Source organism: Balearica regulorum, chromosome 3 (genome assembly GCF_011004875.1).
Source record: "Balearica regulorum gibbericeps isolate bBalReg1 chromosome 3, bBalReg1.pri, whole genome shotgun sequence".
NCBI lineage: Eukaryota > Metazoa > Chordata > Aves > Gruiformes > Gruidae > Balearica > Balearica regulorum.
In genome coordinates this window covers 48686003-48709558 of record NC_046186.1, presented here as the reverse complement: position 1 = coordinate 48709558, position 23556 = coordinate 48686003, and the positions used below count along the sequence as shown (strand labels likewise).

The 23556-nt window shown below is 37.7% G+C and overlaps 1 protein-coding gene across 3 annotated transcripts in view; it reads left to right on the top strand.

The window, feature by feature from the left end:
• The first annotated feature begins 791 nt into the window (after nucleotides 1-791).
• Nucleotides 792-23556, top strand: part of HACE1 (HECT domain and ankyrin repeat containing E3 ubiquitin protein ligase 1) — a 52150-nt gene continuing 29385 nt past the window's right edge. Inside the window, exons 1-11 of one of the 3 annotated variants that reach the window (XM_075747794.1) lie at nucleotides 792-973; nucleotides 5461-5515; nucleotides 6738-6895; nucleotides 8607-8711; nucleotides 10022-10097; nucleotides 10370-10501; nucleotides 11346-11428; nucleotides 13669-13765; nucleotides 16973-17074; nucleotides 19524-19630; nucleotides 23221-23467. In XM_075747794.1, coding sequence (XP_075603909.1) covers nucleotides 10035-10097; nucleotides 10370-10501; nucleotides 11346-11428; nucleotides 13669-13765; nucleotides 16973-17074; nucleotides 19524-19630; nucleotides 23221-23467 — 831 coding nt within the window. In that variant the 5' untranslated portion in view covers nucleotides 792-973; nucleotides 5461-5515; nucleotides 6738-6895; nucleotides 8607-8711; nucleotides 10022-10034. The remainder of the gene's footprint in view (nucleotides 974-5460; nucleotides 5516-6737; nucleotides 6896-8606; nucleotides 8712-10021; nucleotides 10098-10369; nucleotides 10502-11345; nucleotides 11429-13668; nucleotides 13766-16972; nucleotides 17075-19523; nucleotides 19631-23220; nucleotides 23468-23556) is intronic. The other 2 variants (XM_075747793.1, XM_075747792.1) reach the window with 2 other exon arrangements.

The following is a 23556-nucleotide window of genomic DNA, read 5'->3' as shown; positions in this document are numbered from 1 at the left end:
TTCATGAGGCGCAGCTGACATGAGAGCACCTAACTGATCTTTCCTCAGTCTATTCTCAGTGTGACAAATTCTCCTTACATTCAAGTGCTTTGTCTGCTTTGTTGCTATTGGGAGTGACTGAAACAAAACAAGACAAATAATTTACAAATATTTGTTCTTTGCTTCTCATGTCTTACTCTACGTATTATTGCTATTATTAAATAATGCTTACATTTTTTTTAGGCTACAGCTCCAAAATATTCCTTTTCTCACATTTCTTCTGAAGTGCTAGTAAAGTCAATCACACTTCCCATCCTTGCTATGTGCTTCCTTTTTCATTTTCAGGAACCCCTTGGGTTTAAAGCTCTGAGAGTTTGGCTGGTAGGAACCCATTTACCCCTGGCCTGAGGCTTCTCTGATCAACACCGCAGCCTGGCTGCAATTTCAGGGTAGGGATTGCAGCAGAGGTGCCCCATCCTGCCCGGGTGCGTCTGCCAGGCGCCATTACCCTCCGTAGCTCTGGGGAAACGCAGGCCCCGAGGCCACACTGGCAGGGTCACTCAGTAGAGGCGACTTCAAAAGGCAGTAATTCTTTTTTTTTCCCCAAAACCCGTAACGAGCAGTTCCACAGATTTTGAAAATTTACCCCCGTTCTTTTATCCCCTAGGGAAAAACTAAGCTGAACAAAGCCCCACCACCCCTCCACAGGAGCTTCCTACGGGCAGCACACCACTCACGCCCCCGCCCGCCGCGCATGCGTGCAGCCGCCCCACTGCTGCGCATGTGCAGAGCGCGGCGGGGGGGGCCGGCGGCGGCCTCGGGGGCCTCAGCGCCGCCACGGTCGCGATGGGCTGAGGCGAGGGGCGGCTGTGGGGCGTGGGGGTGTGTGCCAGCGGCTCCAGGCTGGACGCCCCGAGGATGGAGAGAGCCATGGAGCAGCTCAATCGGCTGACGAGATCCCTGCGCCGCGCCCGCACCGTGGAACTGCCGGACGGTAGGAGAGGGACGGCAGGGTGGCGGTCTGCCCCGGGGCCGCGGCGGCCTCCCCGGCCCGGCCCGACCCGACCCGGCGGGGGTGAGCTGAGCTGGGTCGGGGGCCGTTGCATAGCCCCGCCCGGCGAGGCGACTCGGGGTAATGGAAACCCGCTCCCTCCCTCCGCCTCCGAGGGGCTTTTTTTATTTGTAACGGCGATAACAACAACAGCAACGACTTCCCCGTCCGCTTCCTTTCCCCGGCGTCTCGCCGCCGGAGGACGGCGGTGTCTGTCACGGGGCTCGGGGTGCCTCTGCCCGCGGCTGCCGCGCCTGGGCCTGGGCGAACGGGTGGTCTGGGGTGCTGGACTCTATTTTTATCCGGTTTTAAATTCTTCGTTAGGTGCTTCGTCGACGGTACACTATTGGTGGCAAATCTTTGGTTTGTCTTTTCTGTTTCTTTTTAGTGGTGCTGAATTTTGTTTGAAAAGGTGTTGTAAGTCACTGGTCACAGCCTAATTTTTTTTTTTGGCTCTAAACTACTTTTCGTGGGTGCTAGCCACCCGATATCGGGATGGACTTAGAAATATAGCTTCAACTTCTTATGGCAAGTCGTTTAGTGTTCCAGCAAGGTCCAGTCTAGGGGAAGACTACCCCTGCAAAAGCTTTTAGATATGCAAAAGTTTCTGTGAGTTGTGTGCTGTCGTTTTATGCTCTTCAGGGTTTATTTTTACAGATGAGTCTTTGACTTCATGTCTGCCAGCTTTCATCTCCGATGGTGGAGGAAAATGAGTAATATTCTGTTTTCTTTATGCGTTTCCTGTTCAGACTTCCTGGCTGCTGTGTATGGACTTTCCCCCTATGCTGAGCTGCTACACCCTTTCCTTATTGTCACCTGTCAACAGCTTCAGAGTCTGCCAGTGCAGTTGCTCATAAATTTCTCAAAATGACAGACAAGTTTCAGACAGATTTTGCTGCTTCTTGTAAGCTCTTGAATGGCAGCAGTGAAAACTGATGTAATACTGTTAACGTCAGCTCAGACTTACAGAAATAAAGTAGTAGTAGCACCAGTTTAATCAATGATGGTAATATGAATAATGCTTAGCATAACATATGCCAGTTGGAGCTGCTTTAAATTTACTCCAGTAGTAGTGTAAGCAAATTCATTCTGAATTTGAGTTCAGCTGTTTTTTTTCTATCTTGGGCGTTATTATCTTACACTTAAGAGATAATTATTTTTGTGGTAGTGCCAAGTGTAAGCCCTGTGACCTCCCGAACAAGTACTTCTCTTGCCCTGTAGTGCAGAAGGAATGTCAATCCTCTGTATGCTCTGAGAATTACATGAAACAAATCACAGCAGGACTGAAATGAGGAGATAAATGGCATTGAATTCTCAAATTTTATTCCAAGAAAACCTCTGTTCAACAGCCATCTAACTTTGGGTACATCTTAGCTCATCACATGTTGTTTCTTGACCTTGGCATTCCCTAGATTCATGCAGGCCTGTCCAGACTCTTCTTGAGAAGCAGGTTTGGGTTGTAATGTCTTACTCCAAACATGTACTGACAGGATGAGCTTAGAAAATACCACCACAAGTCTAGTATGGCATGTGGTTTGGTGGCTTCTTGTGTGCTGTGTCTGGCCTCTTGAATTATGATTTATTTTTTTTCCCAAGTACATTCTAATATCTTTAATTTGAAAAATATATAGCTTACCTCTCCATCCTTCAACTAAGAGTCATAGTACCCTCTTAAGAATGGAGGTGTATGTTTGAACATCCTTATGCTGAAGAAGGCACTAAATTCAGGTATTTAACTTCCTTTGCATGTGCTGTAGCCATTAGGGTGTTGTATAGATGGTGCTGAAACTTCTGTTAGATTGTGATCTCTGCCAGATTCAAGCCAATATCTCTTATGAAATAAAATAATAAGGGTATCTTGTCAGGGCAGGATTCTAGATGATGAATTTTAAGTGATTTTTTTTTTTAAAGCAAACATTAACACCTGAGTCCAATGCCAGTGAATACCCTGAGCTGACGTTGCCAATAGGAGATACTATAGATTTTTTTCATCACTCTTGTGGAGTATCCTTCAGCAGGCATTTTCTGGGCACTTAAGAGCTTGACACAATCTTCTGCATTCTACTGTTAAGCCTCAGTGCCTGAAAACTAGGTCTTGCAGCCCAAAGCTGTAGATTTTAGGTCCTTTGTCTCTGACTCTGTATTTTGTGTGCTTTTTTTCTGTTGTTTGTTTTTAGATATTAATGACTTGAAATGCAAGCAAGTTAGATAACAAATAAGTTCTGTAAGTGCATGAGGCATGTAATGCTTTTTCTCTCTCTGGTGTCATGTACTTTTACTTTAAGTCAATATAAGTTTGTGAATAGGGATAGTATTTAACAAAAACAGGCACAAAAGCTCCTTAATCCCACAGCTTTTTAATTATTTCTGTACAGAACAACTCTGGGAAAATCTGCATATGATCCACAGTGTAGATTCTGTTAATAGAATAGCAAAGGGCTTAGTTTTGTAACTATACCATAAACAGCTTTTATGACCCAGCTACACTCATATTTAACTACTGTCTTTTTCTAGATCACTATACTTGAAATATAGTTAAATTGTATTAGGATCAGTATTAAGCATTTCAGTTAAGTGTGCTGGTATAGTTAAAGCTTTTTTTTTTGGGTGTCTCTTTAATAGGGCATGATTGTGAGAATACGTAAGGGTGTCACGCCTGGATTTAGTTGGCGTTCTCAAATTCTGTTTTTTGTTTCAGTTGGAGAGCCAAGCGATCTGTGGAACAATTCTCAAGCAAGATTTTTTTTGTTTGTTTGTATATACTGGGAGCTAATCATGGATACACTTCTAAAAAGTGATCAAATCTTTTCCACAATTGATATCTTTATTTAGTTTCCATTTAATTTCATTTCCAGGACTCTCCCTCCATGTGTGTCCACTCACTCTCTCCCAAGCCGGCCTGCCCTCCCACCCCCCCAGCAATCAAATTCTAGTGGTGCATATTGGGGATAGAGTTACCTGATGCTCGCAGAGTTCTGCCATAAGGAACAATCTATAGACAGTTCAAATTCTTGAACTTGGTGATGGTTAGAATGACTATCTGCAGAGATCTTTTTAAAAAACATTTTTATAAATAACAATTAATGTGATTTGAATTTGAATACGACTTATCTCTTTTCAATGTTCAAAGGTAATAGATTAGCATTGCTTCTTTCTTTTGTTAGCTACAGACAGACTGCTTCAAATAGTGGGTAGCAGCCCTAATCTTGGAACACTGTGAAAGAGTAATAATGAATAGCATAGCTGCAACATAAGGGTTTCTCTGACTCTACTTGATAACTCTGAAGAATTCTTTGTTTAATATTTGGTAAATGTCAACTTGCCTATCTAGTGGAAGTAGTGAATGTATAGAAGTGTGGTACATAAAAGATAGGAGAAGCTACACTTGTTTGGGTCTGTTTTAATTCCCCCTGTTCTGTTTGCTTTGTAACTTTGGTATTTGGATCAATTAAGATGCGTAGGAAAAAAGTCAAAATAAGCTTTATGAGAACAGTCCTATATTTCCATATCCTGGAACCATATACCTGGGTCCTCAGGAAGTGTAGTCCCTCCTGTCATAAACTGGCATCTATTTGAGGAGTCTGTGGAGATTGAACTCCCAACAATGGATAGTTTGTGTCAAGCTAGAAAATATAATAATTACACATCAATAACAATTATTTTACATTGATATTATTAATAATTATTATACATTAAAGCCTTTAAAGTTTTGTCAAATTAATCCTATAAAAACAATATCTTACTCCAGAAAGTCTGTAAGTGCCTAAACAGGCATATCATACCCATACAGTGTGCTGGTATGTGCAGCAGTAATACTGAGGAGGACTGTATAGATGAATGTCAGTCTGTTCCCACCATTGTCCTGCATTTTTGTGTTCTGGCCTTTTTTCATTGCCTCCAAACATGGAATATGAACCTGATTAGAAAGTAAAATGAAATTTATTGCATTCAGATATTCAAGTTTAGAGACAAAAATTAATAGTTATGGAGTAATTTAGTTTAAAGAAATGACTTTTAGAAACTAAGAGGTATCAGGACTATGAAAGTCACCTTGGAACAGAGGAAATTTCCTTTTTTTTGAATAAGCTATTTACTTTTTTGTTAGTGCACATTTCTTAAATACTTTTACTTAAAATTAACAGAATCATCAATTTAAAGAAATTGATGCTCCATTGAAAATTCTGTAATTATTATTTTGTAAAAGGAAAAAAGCCACATTGAAACTTCATGTATTGCAATCCTGTTAATTACCTTTTCTAAGTATAGTGGCTTTTTCTTTTTATAAAGAAACTTCAGGTATGTATAACCTGTGTAAAAAGAATGATTTCTTGAACAGTGGACACTTTAAAAGGTAAATAAGTGTTGCTAGATTAATTTATTTTACATGAAAGATTTCTTTATGATAATGGAGTAATTTGATTTCTTCACAGACAATGAAACTGCTGTTTATACACTAATGCCAATGGTTATGGCTGACCAGCACAGGTGAGAGCTTCTTTAAATTTCCTTTTTTTTTCTTTTTTTTTTTTTTAAGGTATGCAAAACCAGCACGTTTGCTAGAGTTGTAGCTGCTAGAGCACTCTCAGGGGTTCTGCTGCTGAATTGCTGAGACATCTTCTGTAGCTGAAGTTAGTTACTGACTGTGTGCATCCCAGCATATTCTTACCTGAGAAACCTGGTTTATTTTGTGTCATAGACTGGAGCAGGGATTTGTTTTGTTGATGCATGTAGACAAATTGGTCCTAGGATAAGAACAAAAGCATTGTTTTGTAACTGGGTTGTAGCTCTGAGTGTGTATTTATTGATTACATAGAAGCCCTTAGTCTCATTAGATGTCTCAGAAAGACATAGAATAAGAGTTGAACAATGAGATTGATACTTCTGGGATTCCTCAGATGAGCAGCTGTTTCTCTTACCCAGTTGTCCTCAAAGCGATTGGGACCTGGAGGGAGCTGTACGGTGCCAGCTAAGTGGTGCTACCTTCTGAGTTTTGTAGGCAAGCAGGTAGTAACTCTTACTGAAACTGTAAACTGTTTATCTAATCAGGATAAATGTTTGTTGTGCTACGTAATATCTTGTTGAGATTGTGTACAAGGGTTTTAAATTACGTGATCAGCTCATTAGTGGAAGTTGAAATCACCAGTTCACTTGCAGTTTTGGCTATTTTGAAATATTTTAACTAATATTTTATCTTTACTAAATCATTAGAGCTTGAAGGATCCTTTTTAAATTTATTATCCTATTGGCAAATCATGTATCCTTCTACTTCATCATAATGATTTCACATACCAGTCTTCCTACTAAACTTTGCCTATGTTTGGGAAAGCTGCTGGATATCTGGTTAGGATGGCTGTGTTTAGGTAAGGAGGAAAACGTGAATTTATTGTTTTTTTAAACCAAAGCTATGAATATGCTTCTATTTGAAAAGAAGTAATTTGGTCATCTGGTCTAATTCTTACTAGTTGACGTTTGAAACAGTTGCCCAATGTCACAGTTCATTTTTTTTATGTACAAGAAGTGAAAGAGCAAAAGTATTGTTAATATACAGATGCTTAAAAACTGTTGGATCTCTTGTTCAGAAATTAGTTGGAAGGAAAAAAAACTAGTGGTCAAGTAAGAAATAGAGTACTTGTGTGCAAATTGCAGTATATACTTTGCTTGGATATTGTGAGCTATGTCTTAATTAAAATCATATTTCTGTTTGAAGGTCTGTCTCAGAGCTGCTATCAAATTCAAAATTTGATGTGAATTATGCATTTGGACGTGTGAAGAGAAGTTTGCTTCATATTGCAGCAAAGTAAGACTTACTTGAGTCCAGTCCAGAAGTTAACAATGAAAGTATTACCACAAATCTAAGGCACCAATGTAAGCTGGAAAACTCTGTAGTATCAGTTAACATTTTGTTTTTACACTTCCTTTTTGTATTCTGCTTGTTCTTTTAGCAATGTGCCCGCCTCATTGACAGGGCGGGTTTTACACACCATATCAAATGGCTTTCCAAATTCTAGTGAAGGAAGTCTTCATGGATACTTTTTTTCCATTCTGTGGAATCTCAGTCTGTGAAGAAATGTAGCCATTATGTGTATCCGGTATTGCTGGGTTACTCTTGCCTTTGTAGAGTTAGAGAAACCTTGTCTGCAGTTGCTGCTTGTTTTTGAAGTATTCTAAAACAGTGGGAAGCGCTTGGATGTTCATTGGGAAGCAGCTGTTCCAAAGTACTTCATGTGACCATAACTGAAGGGGATATAACTTGGCTGCTCACTTCTAATAAATTTTTGTATCCTGGATAAAGGAGTTAAGTGCAAATTTCAAATCCGTGACCTAGATTATTTATTATTTATGTAGCTCTTCAATGGGGAATACATCTATATTGCCAAGAAACAGTCAGATTAACTTAACCTTAATAGAAATGAACAAGATAGTTTTCAAAGTAGCCTTTCAGGAAACTGAACTTGAGACTAATGAATGAATGCTCTATATTTGGGACCCATTTTAAATATCTTGAAAGTTCTTACATTTAAACTGTTAAAAAAAGTAAAAAAAAAAAAAAGTATTGCATAAAATAACAGGTATTTGGGCACAATAAAGGTAGAAGTTTCAGCTTCTAAGCAGGCTGTTTTGGAAATATGTTTCCTAAACATCCCATCTTGGAATTACAAGCTGCTTATATAAAATTTACTTAAGAAATTACTTCAGGAAAAAAATGCAAGCAAATTCTTAGCATACTTCTTAGAAGTATCTTTGAAAAGCTGTATTTATTGATCATAAACCCCATGAAATTGTTACACTTAATTTCTGGATTCTCTTTTATCTTGGCAAGGTGTGGTGTCATTAAGAGGTTGTCAAGGTGTTGTTTTTCCAACTTATTGTAGAGCTAGCCTTCAGTTTCTTTGGGGTGTTGTGTAGCAGTTCTGTCATCATGAAGACTAGTAACAATGGATAAGCTGGTTGTGATGGATACAAAAATACTATATGTTTATCCTCCCAGTCAACTTTTCCTCTTGAAGAGTTCAGGAGTAAGATAAACATACAATGCACAGTTTCTGTGTTCTTGGTGACATTGATTATCCTCAAAAGCCACTATATTATGAAAATTAAAAGGGAGTTAGAATAAAAACAAATAGCAAAGAAATACTTGTATGAGTTTTAGAATTTTTCTAATACTTAAAATTTAAAACGTAACTTCCAGACACTGAAGTGTAACAAAAAAATAAATAGTGGAATTGTTATTTAATGGAAAACTCAGTCCTGTGAATATATTAAAGCTGAGGGAAGTGAGAGGAAATAGTAAGCAAAACATTTTAAACAATTGGCAGTAAAGATTCACTGTTGGGATTTAAAGTCACTATAATCACGTAGAAGGCTAGCACCTATTCATTAGTTAGTTCTCACTGCATTTAAGTGTCTTTCCTTTAGCTTTGTGTAGCTTCAACTATGAGAGTGTAAAAACAGTTTTGTGCTAAGATTTTCTACTGAATGTAATCTGTACATAGTATTGCTGTTGTCTTTATGTCAATATAGATTTCATTTGTAAATATTTTTGTTACAGTTTTTCCCTTCCTTATTTTGTTCTTAGCTGTGGATCAGTTGAATGCCTTGTTCTATTATTAAAAAAAGGGGCAAATCCAAACTATCAGGACATTTCAGGATGCACACCTCTCCATTTAGCAGCAAGGAATGGGTAAGAAAAAAGTTTCTAAAACTCTTAAAAAGGTTTTGTGATAATGCACTTGAGCTGACACGTTCTGTAATATTTTTGCATAGTTTCACTTTTGAAAATAGGGATGGCACGCTTAGAGGGAATGTGGAGGTTTAAATCCATACTTTGAATATTCAGAAAATAATTTTATATAAATAGGAAGTTATGTCCGAAGTGCCAGTTTTAGTGCCAGTCATTTTAGTGTTTTCTGTTAAGCAGGAGATTAATGATTCTTACAACAGTGATTGAAGAAGGGATGCATTTGCCTTCCAATTAGCTAAGTAAGAAAAGATTTCCAAGAGGACACTGGAGGGTTTGAAAGGGTTCAGATTTTTCTCAATTCTTACTAAAAGAAGGGAATACAAAGTTTGCCTGCAAAATATTGCGGGGGGGGAAATAAAAATGAAAGCAGTGAGCAAGCACCTCTTTAAGATCTTTTAAGATCTTATTTCTTGATTTGTAGTATGTGGAAACACACAGCTGATAATGATAATGTCTTTTTAGAGCAGGTATGTGTTACAGTAACTGAATTGTATTGCAGCTGGTACTTCGAATGAGGAGGGGGTAGTGTTTAGTGGCCTTTAGATATGTGGAAGGAGTATTTGTAGGAGAAAAGAGAAAGAAGTAGCCAAGTGGTACATGATGAAACGCAGAAATACACACAGGAGACAGTTATGTGGAAAGGAGGCATGAGAAAGGTGCGAGAGGCACCAAATAAGAAGGAAAAGTAAGAATAAACTCTTAAGGGTAAAGCACTTACAGTGTTAGAGAGTGCTAAAAGACCAAACAAAACATGAAGTAGGAAAAACACCTCTAGTTTCGTTAAGGCAGTTGTTATACTTGCCAAAGATTTACATAGTGTTACAATGAGTGTCTCATTAACTAATGATTTAGTGGTGTACTGTAAATGTGTTCACTGAAGTGTACAGACAATGATGAACTTCATGGATTTCCATTAGCTGAACTCTATCTTCTTGTCTTGACAGTGTAGTTCATGCTGAGCTGAAGCAGTTAGAGTGGTGGTTAAATACTTCTACGCTTTCCACAAAAACATTCAGTTACACAACTATGTTTTCAGCCCTGTGCTGTCATATGCTACACTTGCACTGTATGATCTCTGGTGCTACTGATGATCACTTCTTTTTCACATGCTCACTACCATACTCCTTATAAAGTAAAACTACCTCCTATGGTTTGTACAATGATGAATTAGAGTGAGTGGAACTCTAAGAAGATAAATCTTCGTAAATGATTTTCCCTGGCTGGGTTTTAATGTATTCTTTTGTTTATAGCCAGAAGAAATGTATGAGCAAGCTGTTGGAATACAGTGCAGATGTCAACATTTGTAATAATGAAGGCTTGACTGCAGTAAGTGCTATTGATTCTCATTATGCTCTTAAAACGAGTGAAGAATTTGAAGATTCTCATTTCTGAAGCTTCTGCCATCTTACATGTAAATAAATAAAACTGCTGTATGTCTAGTGCCCTTAAGGATCGAAAGATGTGATCAAAGTTCCTAGGCATCTGATAGTATTGTTCAAAGCTTCTTTTTGTGAAAATGTTGACAATAGTCAGGTTTAAAATCATATTTATGAAATGCTTTAATCATTGCTAAAGGAAACATACCATTTTGTACTTAGATTCATTGGTTGGCTGTCAATGGACGAACAGAATTGCTTCATGATCTTGTTCAGCATGTCAGTAATGTAGATGTTGAAGATGCAATGGGACAGACAGCCCTTCATGTAGCTTGTCAAAACGGACACAAGACAGTAAGTTTCTAAATTTTATTAACACATTAGATTTGTAAAGAATTGTGTGATGTTTTTTATAAACTTCAGGAGAATTCTGTTGCTTGTCTTAGTATCGACTGCGTACACTTCCACGGGAATAAGTAATTTACTCTTGTGGAGATGATTGATCTTGGTGTTTATGGGAGTTTAAGTGACTTACTGTGTACTATTCAGCTGTTCTGTAATACTATTATTAGCTTGTTGATTACAGGTTTTGATGTAATGTTAAACACTTGAAAATGTTCTTCCTTACTTTTTAGAATGTGTTTGATTCATAATTGTACCAGCTATTATGTGCTTTTTAAATCTGAAATGATCTTAATTTACTGTGAATAAAAAATGAATAGAGGGAAACTGTAACCTGTAGACTTACCTACTTTGTGCTTGAAATATAGCCAAAGTTGTTTGAGAGTCTGCTCGTTTTAATATTTTAGAATTTGCTTACTTGTTTCTTCTATTTTAGTGTGTGTTTAAAACTTCAGCTTGTGATAAGGCTGTTCATGGCTGTCACTAACCTGAAGTTTACTTCTCTAAAAAGTGTTGTTTTCCTTTTTAAATGGCTTGTAGTTTCAGGGGTCAGGGGTCTTTGGGATTAGCTGAAGTTCAATAAAAGCATTGTTATTAAAATGCGAAGTTCAAAGGAAGCTTTATGAGCTCTGACAGCCATGATTTTCCATCTAGTGTTTAGGAATTCTGGTTTTGAGATTCATTACTGAAAATTAAATCCTTCAGTGTAATTAGACATGCATGGCACTAAATAGTTGCAAGCCAATAGACTTTTTTGTTGCTGTCTTTCTAATGCTGGTATTTTCTTCTATTCTAGACGGTGCAGTGTTTGCTAGACAGTGGTGCAGATATAAACAGGCCAAATGTGTCAGGGGCAACTCCACTCTATTTTGCTTGCAGGTATTTATTCTTAACTTTTGAATACTGCGCTAACAGTGAAATGGATTTTTTTTTCTTCCGCAATAAGAATTACTAGAAAGCATAAAAATTAGGAAACATAAAAGCTGATTGGTATTTAATCTTGCCTCATGTTTGAATGTAGTTTAGCGTCTCATCTAAATACTTTTCTTAGTACTGCAGGCTTATGCACCTCTTTCTAACAGACGTGTTAAACACATAGCCGTGCATGTTCTAGCATGAGTCATAAATCAATGACTGCTGAACCTTTTTCTGAAAAAATGAGACTTACCAACTTAGTTTATTTTGAGTAATATTTTCCTCTCTTCTATGGCTATTTAAACCCAGTGTATTTTATGGTAAGAATTTGAGTGGCTCTTTATAGTGAGTCAGTATTCTTCACATGTAGCTCTTGGGGATGGTTAAGTAATGGTAACATTCCTGCCTCTTCCTTTCTAGGTCATTTGTAAATACAAGTCTGCCAGGCAGATCACTTTCCTGCCATTTTAAAGATACTATCTAAATTTTTTTCTTTTGTGGGAAGATCCGTATGTTGAGAAGTAAGCGTAAGCTAGTGACTGCTACGCTCATCAGTTTCTAAAAATGCAGCCTTTTATAAGGCAATTTTGACTATTCTTTAATGTACATTATGGTATTATAGTGTATGTGAAATGTGCATGTATGCATTAATGTTGGATTGAAATTATATTCTTGCTTTGATCAGTTCTGTTCAGTTTAGTTTCACTTCAAAACTAATCACATATGATAAATGACTTTTTATTTTAATTGGAGCATTTCTGCTATTTGTTAGAACATTTACAATTTTACAATACCTGTGCTTTGGTTAAATAGTTCACCTATGATTAAATGTTAATATAAACAAAAGGAGAAATGGGCTGACCTGGTAACCTGCCAAGAATTAGGTTGTGGGAGCCCCAGTCTCTAGAGTTAGTGTACGCTGACTCTTGGCATTTAAGGAGGGAAGTGTAGAATAAATAGCGGCTAGCCAATTGAATGCCTTGACGCTTGATTTAGGGACTGGCATTGGCATCCACTTTAAAAGAAGTAAGCAACTTGCCTTGGCTTGGAGGTTTTCGTGAGAAAGGAATGCATCGCAAGTACAGTGGTGGTGTTCTTTTAGAAATGAGCTGTTGGAGCAGCGGGAAAGATAGGATGAACAGGATGCGTAGTGGACGTTAACATCTCAGAAGTGCCAGTTGGTGGTACTGCTGCCACCCGGGAAGAAAGGGTTAGGACCCGGGTGACAGGGAGAGCATGATGTGGTAGCAGTGGCTGATGATGGCTGGAGACAGGGTATCTGTGCTCAAAGTCTGAGTCTAACACCTGTTTTTTGAAGGCGTTGGGTTGTGCACTTAGTCTAGAGAATTATAGTGAAGAGGTGCTTCAAGTAGACCTTAGTCTCAGTTCCTTTCTGAGATCTGGTAGCTGAATTTGCATTGGGGCAAAGTCTGGTACATTAGATTAACTGTTTGTTTCCTGGGCTGGGGGGACATGGATGAGGAAAACTCAGCTGGGAACTATTGAGAGACCAGAAGCTGCATCTTGCCCCTCAGCTGTTAATTGTCACTTTTCCTCTGTCCTTCCTGAACTGTTAGTGCAGGCAGCCTTGGTGTGTTCCAGGACAGCAAATATTCATATTAATTTGTGTAAGGGGCGCAGTGCAAACTAGCTTGCAATCTAAAACTTTGTTGAAAAACTTGTATCTGTAACCTTAATTGCTATGTCTTTTGTATCAGACTTTCATTTTACCCTTTAGATACTTCTGTATTAACATTTGTCGGTATATGCACCAAATATCAAGGAAAGCAATAGTCAGCTAGTCTTTCCGTGTGTTTTTAATGAAGTCTGCATCTAATCACTAGTGCCCAGTTTCTCATTTTCTTCAGAAAAAAGGGTTTTGGAAAATACGTGCTCTAGGTATTGAGGGATATAAATAATTTATGAGGCTAGGCTAAGATGAATTATTGTTGAATGATGAGGGTGACTGACTTGATAAATGGGCCATACCTAATTTTACACTGTGCTTCTGCAGTGGCTTGAAAGGTAGTAGAAGAATATAAGTGGCATTATCTTTGATCCTGTGTTTCTGCTTAGTTTCATACCATAGCTATTTGTTTTCTCAAGCTTATGTTGGTTTTGTTTGTTAGATACAATAAAGCCAGGTCTATCACTCATAGTGGAGCATAAGTGCTGTATTAACTCTCTTCTCTTCCTTTGAATAGCCATGGTCAGAGAGACACTGCACAAATTCTTTTGATGAGAGGAGCCAAATATTTACCAGACAAAAATGGTATTACTCCACTGGATCTCTGTGTACAGGTATTGAATTAACAACACTCTTCTTCTGTGGACTTCTATTGCTTATTACAGTGTCATCTGATCAGTGCTATCTTTTTAGTTTTAAGGCCTACGAAAGATGGTAGTCCTTTGGCAAAACAGAAATGCAAAAATAATCTTTTTGCAATTAAATTGCAAATAATTTTTTGGCAGGTTCCCAATTTATACCCTTTGCAAAAGTCTTTAAAGATGTCAGTGAGATCCCACTAAAGACTTTGCAAGGCGGGAGCTCATGAGAAACAAAGAGTTTGCAGAACTACATTTGAATAGAAAGTTTGGGAATCCTTGATCTAATGGTAATAGACTCTGTTTAGGTGCTTAACTCTTAACAAGTAAGAGGTAAAGGCATACAGAAAGGAGTGATTTTTGTTCATCTCAACTAATATATTTTTTTTCTCTTGAAGAGATATTACTAATAAAACAAACAAAACTTACATGGTGATGACTCTTATTTTTCAAAGGTATTACGAATACTGTATCTGGATGATGAACAAGGAACAAAAATCTTAAGATTTTCAACTGCTATGCAAACCAATCTTTTTTGCTTAATACCAAATATTGTTTGTAGTGCATGCTCGGGTGTCTTGTCTTGGTTTGTGAACGCTTAAATTGATCCTACAGAAAAGCATTTAAGATCAGTGTGTAAATAACATGTAATGAATGAATGGAAGCTTTTGAACCTTTTCTAGTAATCAGCAGACTAGAAAACTATAAACTGGAGACTGAAAAAAAAAAATCACTGCACTTAGTGGACATCATAGTACCCTGGCACATGTCATTAGTTTGACAGGATAAAGTTGAAATGTTCAAATCTTTTGTTGTACTAACAGATTAAAATAATATCAAGTTATTTGATTTCTGAAGATTCCTCATGTGCCTGAGACTTGCAGTTGAAGTAGCTGTGTGTTTGTGGTAGAGACTGCTGTCTTCCGTACCCATGGGATATTTTTGGAATGTTTAACTTTGTAAAAACTTATTTCATAGACTACCTGTGGAAGGTCTTGACAAAGTTAGTTTACTTACAGCATTTCTTTTTGGATATAAGAAATCCTAATAAGTCCTCAGCTCCAGTTGCACAGAAGTGCCAGGTCACTATACTGTCTCACTACTGACTCGAACCTCAGAGTTAGATTTTTCTCTTTATTATGGCAGAATGACTTACCATTACCATAAAACCACATGAAGTCTATTCACTTTTGAGGCTTCCTGTAGCCACAGGCCTGTAAGAAAGTATACCAGTGTGTACTTCATGGTACGAGTCTTTGTTTTTATGATTACTGTTTCAATTGTCTGCTTCAGTCTCCAGTTTTCTGATCTCTAGGGCACCACTTTATACATCAAAATTCTGTCAACTTTTTTTTAGGTGTGAGTAGTAACACCTGGCGTTTGCTGTTTTGTAGCGATGATTGCACTGTGTTCAAGATCATCTAGTTTACAAGCTTATGATACTAAATAAAAAAAGGAGAAAACAAAACATTTTCTTTCCTTTTACATCAAGTGTTTTATTCTTTGCTTGCAGGTTTGCTTTTCAGAGTAGGTACGTGTTTTTAGAAGATTGAAATTATAGATTTGTATAGTTCTTGTCAACATGGTATTACCTTGATTTTGAAGAGCTGACTTTAATTCTTGTGGATTCTGGGTTGTTTCAATTTTAATACTTAAGTTCTTGGTAGCAGGAACAATTAAAATAATTTATTATCATTGAAGCAGGTTATGAACTGTCATGCAAAGAGAAGGAGCCTCTAGAGTTGCAGCATTTAATATGTTACACGGTCATCTTGCCAATGTAGAATTTCATGTATATTCATGTGTTAGGTGCCTGCTTAAAAATGCAACTGTGTTGAATAAGAGTTGATACAAATAAACCACAAATTCAAGTTTTGTTCTTTCCAAAAACCATTTTTCTGAGTTGTGAAGTCTGAGCTGTTGATCTAAGGCACAAGTGGAATCGTATTTGTGTATTAATTTTAAATAACTCTTTCATGAGTTTATCCTCTTTCTTCCTTTAACAAGTCAGGCTTGTGCCTTATGAGAGATTGTGTCAAAAGCCTTGCTGAAGTAAAGGTATACAACATCCGCTGCTCTCCCTTCATCCACCTGGCTCGTCATGCCATCATAGAAGGCTATCGGATTGGTCAGGCCTGATTTCCTCTTGGTGGATCCATGTTGCCCACTCCTGAAAATCTTCTCCTCCACATGCTTATTGATGACTCCCAGATTAAGTTGCTCCATCATCTTTCCAGGGATGGAGGTGAGGCTGACTGGCCTGTAGTTTTCTGGGTCATCCTTCTTTTTGAAGACCAGAGTGACATTGGCTTTCCTCCAGTCCTCAGGCACCTCTCCTGTTCTCCATGACCTTTCAAAGATGGTTGAGAGGGGCCTAGCAATAGCATCTGTCAGCTCCCTGAGCACTTGTGGGTGCATCCCATCAGTGCCCATGGATTGGTGGATGTTGGGCTTGCCTAGATGTTCTCTAACCCAATCCTCCTCGACCAAGGGAAGATCTTCCTTTTGCAAGACTTTCTTTCCTGTCTCCAGGGTCTGGGTTTCCTGAGGGCTGACCTTAGCAGTAAAGACTCAAGTAAAGACGGCATTCAGTACCTCTGCTTTCTTTGTATCCTCCATCACCAAGGCACCCACCTCATTCAGCAGTGGGCCCACATTTTCCCTGGTCTTCCTTTTGCTGCTGATGTATTTGAAAAAGCCTTTCTTGTTGTCCTTGACATCGACTGCCAATTTTAACGAACCTTTAGGAAAATATTTGTTTTGAAGGATTAGATTCTGGGTGTAATTAGATAGACATGTGTCATCCATCAGCAATAGAAAGAGAAGCTAAATATTGCACTGGTTTTAATCTCTTAAATTCCCTCTTAAATTGTTGAGGGAAGTGTTGTTCAAATGTAACTTCGTCTTTCTAAATAGGAAAGTGTTTCAAAAAAAAAAAGAAGAAAGGGAGCAGATATATGTGAGTCAATATACCAAAAGAATTTGATTCCATTGTCTCCTGAATGTTTTGTATCTAACCTTGATACATTATTGAATTTCAGTTTATCTTGGGATTGGATTTCTCCATTCTGCATTAAAAAAATATATTTGTAATCTTTAATAGGTTTTAATGCCTATAGAAGTATAAAACCCAATTCTAATGTTTCTTTTAATTAAAATGTTTTTTGAACTATTGCTTTTTAGGGTGGGTATGGAGAGACTTGTGAAGTCTTAATACAATATCATCCTCGACTTTTTCAGACAATAATCCAAATGACACAGAATGAAGATCTACGTGAAAACATGGTAATACAGTATTATGTGTTTTATAGTTACCGATCTGTCTGTGTTGTGGAGATCTGACTGCTTAATATTGAGTGTCCTGCTTAGAAGACACTACCAGCAGTTGACAGCGCCACAGTAGTTGACCCCTATGTACATTTTTTTTCTGCCATGGAAAACGTACAGTTTCACATAGTTTTAAAGACAAGAATTTGGGATTAAACATAGATTCTATTTTAATTTATTGCTCTAACTTTGCATATTTGGCAAAGTGATCTATACAGTGTAAGAATTGAAAGAGCAGACTCATTGCAAGCTTCAATATGAAGGTGCTGGTAGAGCATTCTGTATATAGAATTACTTTGTGTCATGGGGCCTGTTTTTCTTCATTTAGTGGTTATCTCCAGATACCGTTCTAGGATGTGTCTTGAGGCTTGAATCATCTAGAATGAACTTGAACATTTGGAGTATGAGCACTCATCTGTATCAATTTACCTTGTACAATGAGAGTGTAAAAGATTGCAGCTGCAATTTCATTTGATTATTATTGCTATAGATGAAACTATTCCGTTCCTTTTTCAGTGGTTCTTCTAGACCTTGTTTCTTTTATTATTGTGAGGTAGTGCAGTCTAAAGCAAAGGAAGAGCAAGGAAAATAATTTTTGTTTCTTGATTGTGTAGTGGTTAGGAAGCATAGGGTGCTTTTCCCCCTTCCAAATCCAGCTAGCTGTGTGTTTTTTAATATAGTGTTTGCTTGAAAGTAACTGCAAACAATCTTACAGACTGTAAATGAAAAAAAAAAGGAAAAAGAATAGGTTTAGTAAGGTATTGGCTGCCACTTCACTGAACTTGGTTTGCTAGATTTTTGAAGTTTTTATTGTTCTCTGTAAGCCCATTACTTCCACTGCAAGACTGAGGATTTATAAGTCTGTACAGAAACTGTTTAAATTTCTGAGACAAGGTTGAGTTTTACAAAATAAAATGACGGGTGAGAATTCTCAAAGTGTATATTTTAGAAACATGGGGAGATGGTGTAGATCTTTCAAATGAAAGAGAAAGAACTAAAACCAGGGAACAAAAAAGACCTACATGGCAAAGCATACTGTTGTATATTGTAGAAGTGAAGGCAATAAACAAGAAGAATGAATGTTTTGTCTGAGTAATTGTTGAGGTGTGTGCAAAACCAAGATCTGAATGAGAGAGTGTGCAAAATATATTAGATAATACATGGTATAGTTATGATTTATTGCCAGAATGGAAGGATATTTTAAATATGGTTTTCTATGGCCAGGTCTTAGCTGTTCTGCCCAAAGTCTTAGATAATGACCAGTTCACGTTATCTCAAAGTGATGACGTGAAGAGACTGGAGGTATGCTAGAAGTCAGGATTTACATTTTAAATGTTCTTGACAAACTGGAAAAATTATTGACAGACTACAGGGAGAAGAGTATTCCCATAGAACTGTAGCTAGAGATTCAACTGAACCCTGAAAAAAAACTTTCACATGGTCAAAGACAGTGAAGTATTAGAAGAGATCACTTAGTGAAGCTGCAGCTGCAGGGCTTCCAGAGTAGAAGACATCTAAAAACTAGGCAGGCAAATTGGCTTGCCCAATTTGGATCGCAGATACAAGTGGCCTTGCCTTGGGGCAGAATGTAGGACTAGATTACCTTTGTGAGATTCCTTTTCAAAAATTCCACCTTTCTACAGTTCTGTGAGAAGTATTACTGAACTTTCTGAAAGTGAGAGAGAAGGGAGTAAATGAGGATACAATAGGAATACGTGAAGAGCAGTGCCACTGAAGAGTTAATTTATCTGAGGGGGGGGAAAAAAAAAGTCTAGGCTAGAGTAAAGTGTAGAACAGAGGAGCTGAAGACAGGGCAGTGTCTGGGCATTTGCAGCATCTAGTTTTTGTGAGCCAAATGATGGTATTAGCCAGAAAAGGGCAATTTTGAGAAGAGGGTAATCATAACAATTATTGATTAGCAGGGTATGACTTATCCAAGGAAGGACATTCAGTATCTTGAGCAAAAATGAAGGTAACGAGAGCAAACTGTAGGATCCAACGTTCTTTTATACTGCGTCATAAACCGAGGAATGAACTGAGGAGACAAATTATGAATTATGAAACTCAAAATATGCTCTTAGCTTTCAGAAGTTGGAAGTGAATCCCACTCATTTTTCAGATGGAAAATAACTTGTTCTTATGAATTAATAATACATGGTTAAGCATTCAGCATTCATAGCATTCTATAATATTATATATCTTGTAGTACATACATTGACACTAGAATGTATATCTTTTCAGTAATCTTTGTAAACGATAATGAGACATTAACTGAGGTTAGATTAGACACTGGACAATATAGATGTATGTTAATATTGCTGGATGTTAATGCTTGGGTGGTAATGTTATAAATTAAATGTTGGTCTGGTGCTCAATGCCACTATGCAATTTCTTTTGTTCTAATCAGTTGCGGCAAGTTCTGGAACACTTGTCTCAGCAGAGTGAAAGCCAGTATCTTAAAATCCTAACAAGTCTTGCTGAGGTTGCTACAACAAATGGTCACAAACTGCTTAGGTAAGTGTGAGAGGATCATAAGTAGGTTGATAAGCTACCTGGTAGTTAGTGCTACTTAATAGTTCTAATAATCTGTCTGATGCTGGGCACATGCTGGAGTAGGTGGATCTCAAATCTGATGCTGTATGACAGCACCTGTTTACATCACTGTATTCATAAAGGACTTCAGGAGAGAAAGGTCTCTTCTCACCAACAAGAGAAGGTTGATGTCCTTGTATAGCTGCCAGTCCTAGAAGTTTGAGTTGCAGAGAAGTGTAATTTTTGTTTGGTTAGTTTGGCTATGTCAGCTCTAGGTAGGGAAGCTTTTTAGCCAACTATCAATCATTCCTTTTTTTTCTCTCTCCTTTTTTCTTCTCTTCTACATCTTTTCTTTCTGCATGCTTTCTTTGTATGTTTGAGAAGTTTTGTTACTTCAGACACGTGTCTCATGTTTGCTGGCTCTGATTTCCTTCCGTGGCTAAAAATATATGACTAAAAATTTCATCCACCAGTGTGCTGTTTCAGCAGCACGAGGAGTGCTACTTGGGGAATTGCATAAAATAGGCAAGCAGATTTTCCTAGTATGCTTTCCTAGTTTTTGTGGCATTTGTTTGAGGGAGTTTGTGCAGAATGCCTCATCTGTAGTCTGTTGGAACACCACTAACATTTTACTGTTTTCAGTAGCTAGCAGAATTTGCTCTGACCTTTATGCTTTACTAGAAGCTAAGAAAATCTTTTCTGAAAGAAGTTAAGAGCCTTGAAAGCATGAGTGGAAGTTTCTTGCTAGCATGTTCTGGCTGGCTTTTTGGAAAAGAGAGGTTTAAGAATGTGTGGTAACAGGAGAGGACTGTCAGCATAGATTGTAGAGCAGTAAGACTTTGAATACTTCTTTTCAACTGAGGCTTGGGCATGAGGAAGCCCATCAGTTAGATGGATACTAAATAATATATTCTTAGTTATAGGTGCTCCCCCCCCACCCCCATCAGTCATGTTAAATTTGGCTGGAGCTTGTAGATAGCAGGCCAGAACTCCTAGACAATGCTGGGAAATTCATGACTCCATCACAGTCTTGTTCTGATGAGTGTTCGTCTCGATGAATGAGCATAAAAGACTTAAAGCCCTCAAATGTTTGGGGTTAAAGTGCATAGACACATTAATGACATTTTGTTGCTGCAAACATAACTTTCTGAAGTTTAGCTGTTGTTGAGCTTTGGCATGTAATCAGACTAGCTTGTAACACATTCCTTTTGTCTCCAGGCTTCATTAGAGCCAATAGATTTCCCACAAATAAGCCGCGATAAAGTGTAAAACCATTCTGCAGGAAAGGGTTTCAAACTTGCGTTATATGGAGACATTGTCAGGAGTCATGGTAGCTAGCTGGATTAGCCCACATGAAGCAGTATTTATTTCTATTTTAGTATCTTCAGAAATAAATTAAACTGATTATGTGTTTAGATTTGATTTATTACTATTACTGCTCTTCTGTACTGATGTTGCATCGTTATGGCTGTAGAAACAGTATCTATGTGCCTGTACTGTCTCTGGATTTGGGCTGATATGTACTCTTGTACTGCTGCATGGAGATTGACTAGTGGAGGCTGAAGACAAGTTGGAAGCTTTGCATTGTGTTGGACAGGCAGGCATTTCCAGAGATGCCCGTACTAAAGATGTCCTGTGGACTCTTACTGGCCCACTTCTCTTTGGTACTTGGTACTTTGTAATATGCCACGAGGGAAATGGAATTATTTTCTTTTTTTATTACAAGAAACAGTTTCACAAAAACTGTCTCTCTCTTTTCTCCAATTCTGTTCCCTGTCAGAGGCTTCAGTCTCTACATCAACTAAGCATTTCTCAGTTGCTTTATTGTTAACATAATGAGGATGAAGGTAGTACTTGGTGAATACAAACCTCTGAGCTTGGCCCTCTTTCTGCTCTCTCCTCCTTTCAACAAATACTATGTAAAGTGCACTCTGTACATTAAACCCTTCAATAATGATACTCTTGCATGGCTGAACTAGTATTATCACTGTTATTTTCCTGGGTGCTATCCCACAGCCTATTACTGTTGGGTTTGTTGGTTGTTAAGTTTGAAGGTCACTTAAGTTGGTTTTTGTAACGGTTCTGGCAGGTAGCCAGGAGTGCCACCAAGCTTCTGCCTGAGGACTTCCACCTTGAATATCAGCAAGGAGCCTGTTCAGTCAGCGTTACCTCCATCGCATATTTCCTCCTTCCAAGAAAAAATTGTAGTATGACGTGATTTGGTCTTGCTGGTGCAGATTGGGCCCAGCTGAACATTCACAAATATGCTAGTAAAACCTTCAGTAAACTATTGAAAGCACTGTTTTCCTGTTTATGTAAGTCCTCTTCTTGGAGACCAGGAAATTTAAACTGGAATTTCATCAGGAAAACACTGCTGCTGAGGGATGATAAACCTCAACTGAAATGTTTTTTTCCAAAACTTAAGTTAGCTTCTTGACTTGGCTTCTTCTATTCATAGGTTCTTTTGGTATACAAGCAAAGATTTTTTTTTCCAAATGTTAATTTGTGACTGTGACCAGAGCTTCTAGTAATGTAATTATGGCCCACCAGTCAGGGAATTTTCATTTCAGATTTGTGAATTAATAGATTAGTAATTGCATCAGAGGTTAACAGCATCCTCTAAGGTGTCAGTTTTCTGGTGTATACTGATCTTATAAAAAAATAAAATATAAAAGCATGCTTTTAAGTTGCAAGTACTTTAAGGATAGAATTGAATATGTACTCACTTCTATAATATTTCTAAGTGAGTAGAGTTCAGTAGAAGCAGCTTCAATTTCTTGCAGTTTTTATTATGTGTTCACGATAAGAATTTTTAGCTGCTCGGGGTTTCAGGAAAGAAAAGTAGGTTGAATTAGATGGAGAATGTTCTGCTTGTGCATGAACTCATGAATACCTCAGATTCTACACTGTTTGGTACAGAGTTTAGTGTTGGCCAGTTCAGATAAGAAGGCATAAAACTTCTGATATATTTATTGGATAAATAAAAAGCTTTTAGTATTTTTTAGATCATGTTTCTCTTGAGCAGAAATAGTGCCTTCTTTACCATCCTGATCCCTTGTCTAATTGAAGTCGTTAATGGGCATTTAGGATAGTAGCTAGGTGAGGATGGGATGTGACAGCATATCTGATTAGTCAGTACACTTTTACCATTGGATGCTATATTTTCTGGGTTGAAAAACATTTTCAACTGGATATCCTAATTTATTTCATACATTGAGATCCTTACTTCATAAACGGAGATCCTTACTGTAGGAACTTGAATTTCTTACCAGTGGTTCATAAGAAGTGTATATATTCGTAAAAAGTAATGAAGTATTTTGCAAGTTCTGGAATTTGCTGTTCTTATTTCACTTGTTGTTAAAATTTTGAGTACCTCTTGGTAAAAAATTATAGTGCTTATGTTTGATGTTTGGGGCTGGTGCAGGAAAGAAAAGTTAAAATTCATTAGGGTTTAAAGCTTAGGGTTTTTTTCAGCATGTGTGTAAGACCCGACCATTAGATTGCTTACTCCTTAATATACTAAATTGTTTCATCTAGGAAAAGAAACTTAAATATTCCATTTTTTCCCCCAGCTTGTCAAGTAATTATGAAGCTCAAATGAAGAGTCTCTTAAGGATCGTGAGGATATTTTGCCATGTCTTTCGCATTGGCCCATCCTCTCCCAGTAATGGAAATGACATGGGCTACAATGGAAATAAAACTCCAAGAAGTCAGGTGTTCAAGGTCAGAAAAGTATATGATGTTGTTAGGAAGATAGACGTTAAAGAGATGAATTTCACAAAGCATGCATTCATTAATCAGACATCTCATGAACAGGAAGTAAGTTTGGTTGATGTCCCTATCCCTTCTTAAGTTAAGCCTTCCTCTTTCTTTCTCCTTAATTATTTTTTTCCCCACTGGATTCATTT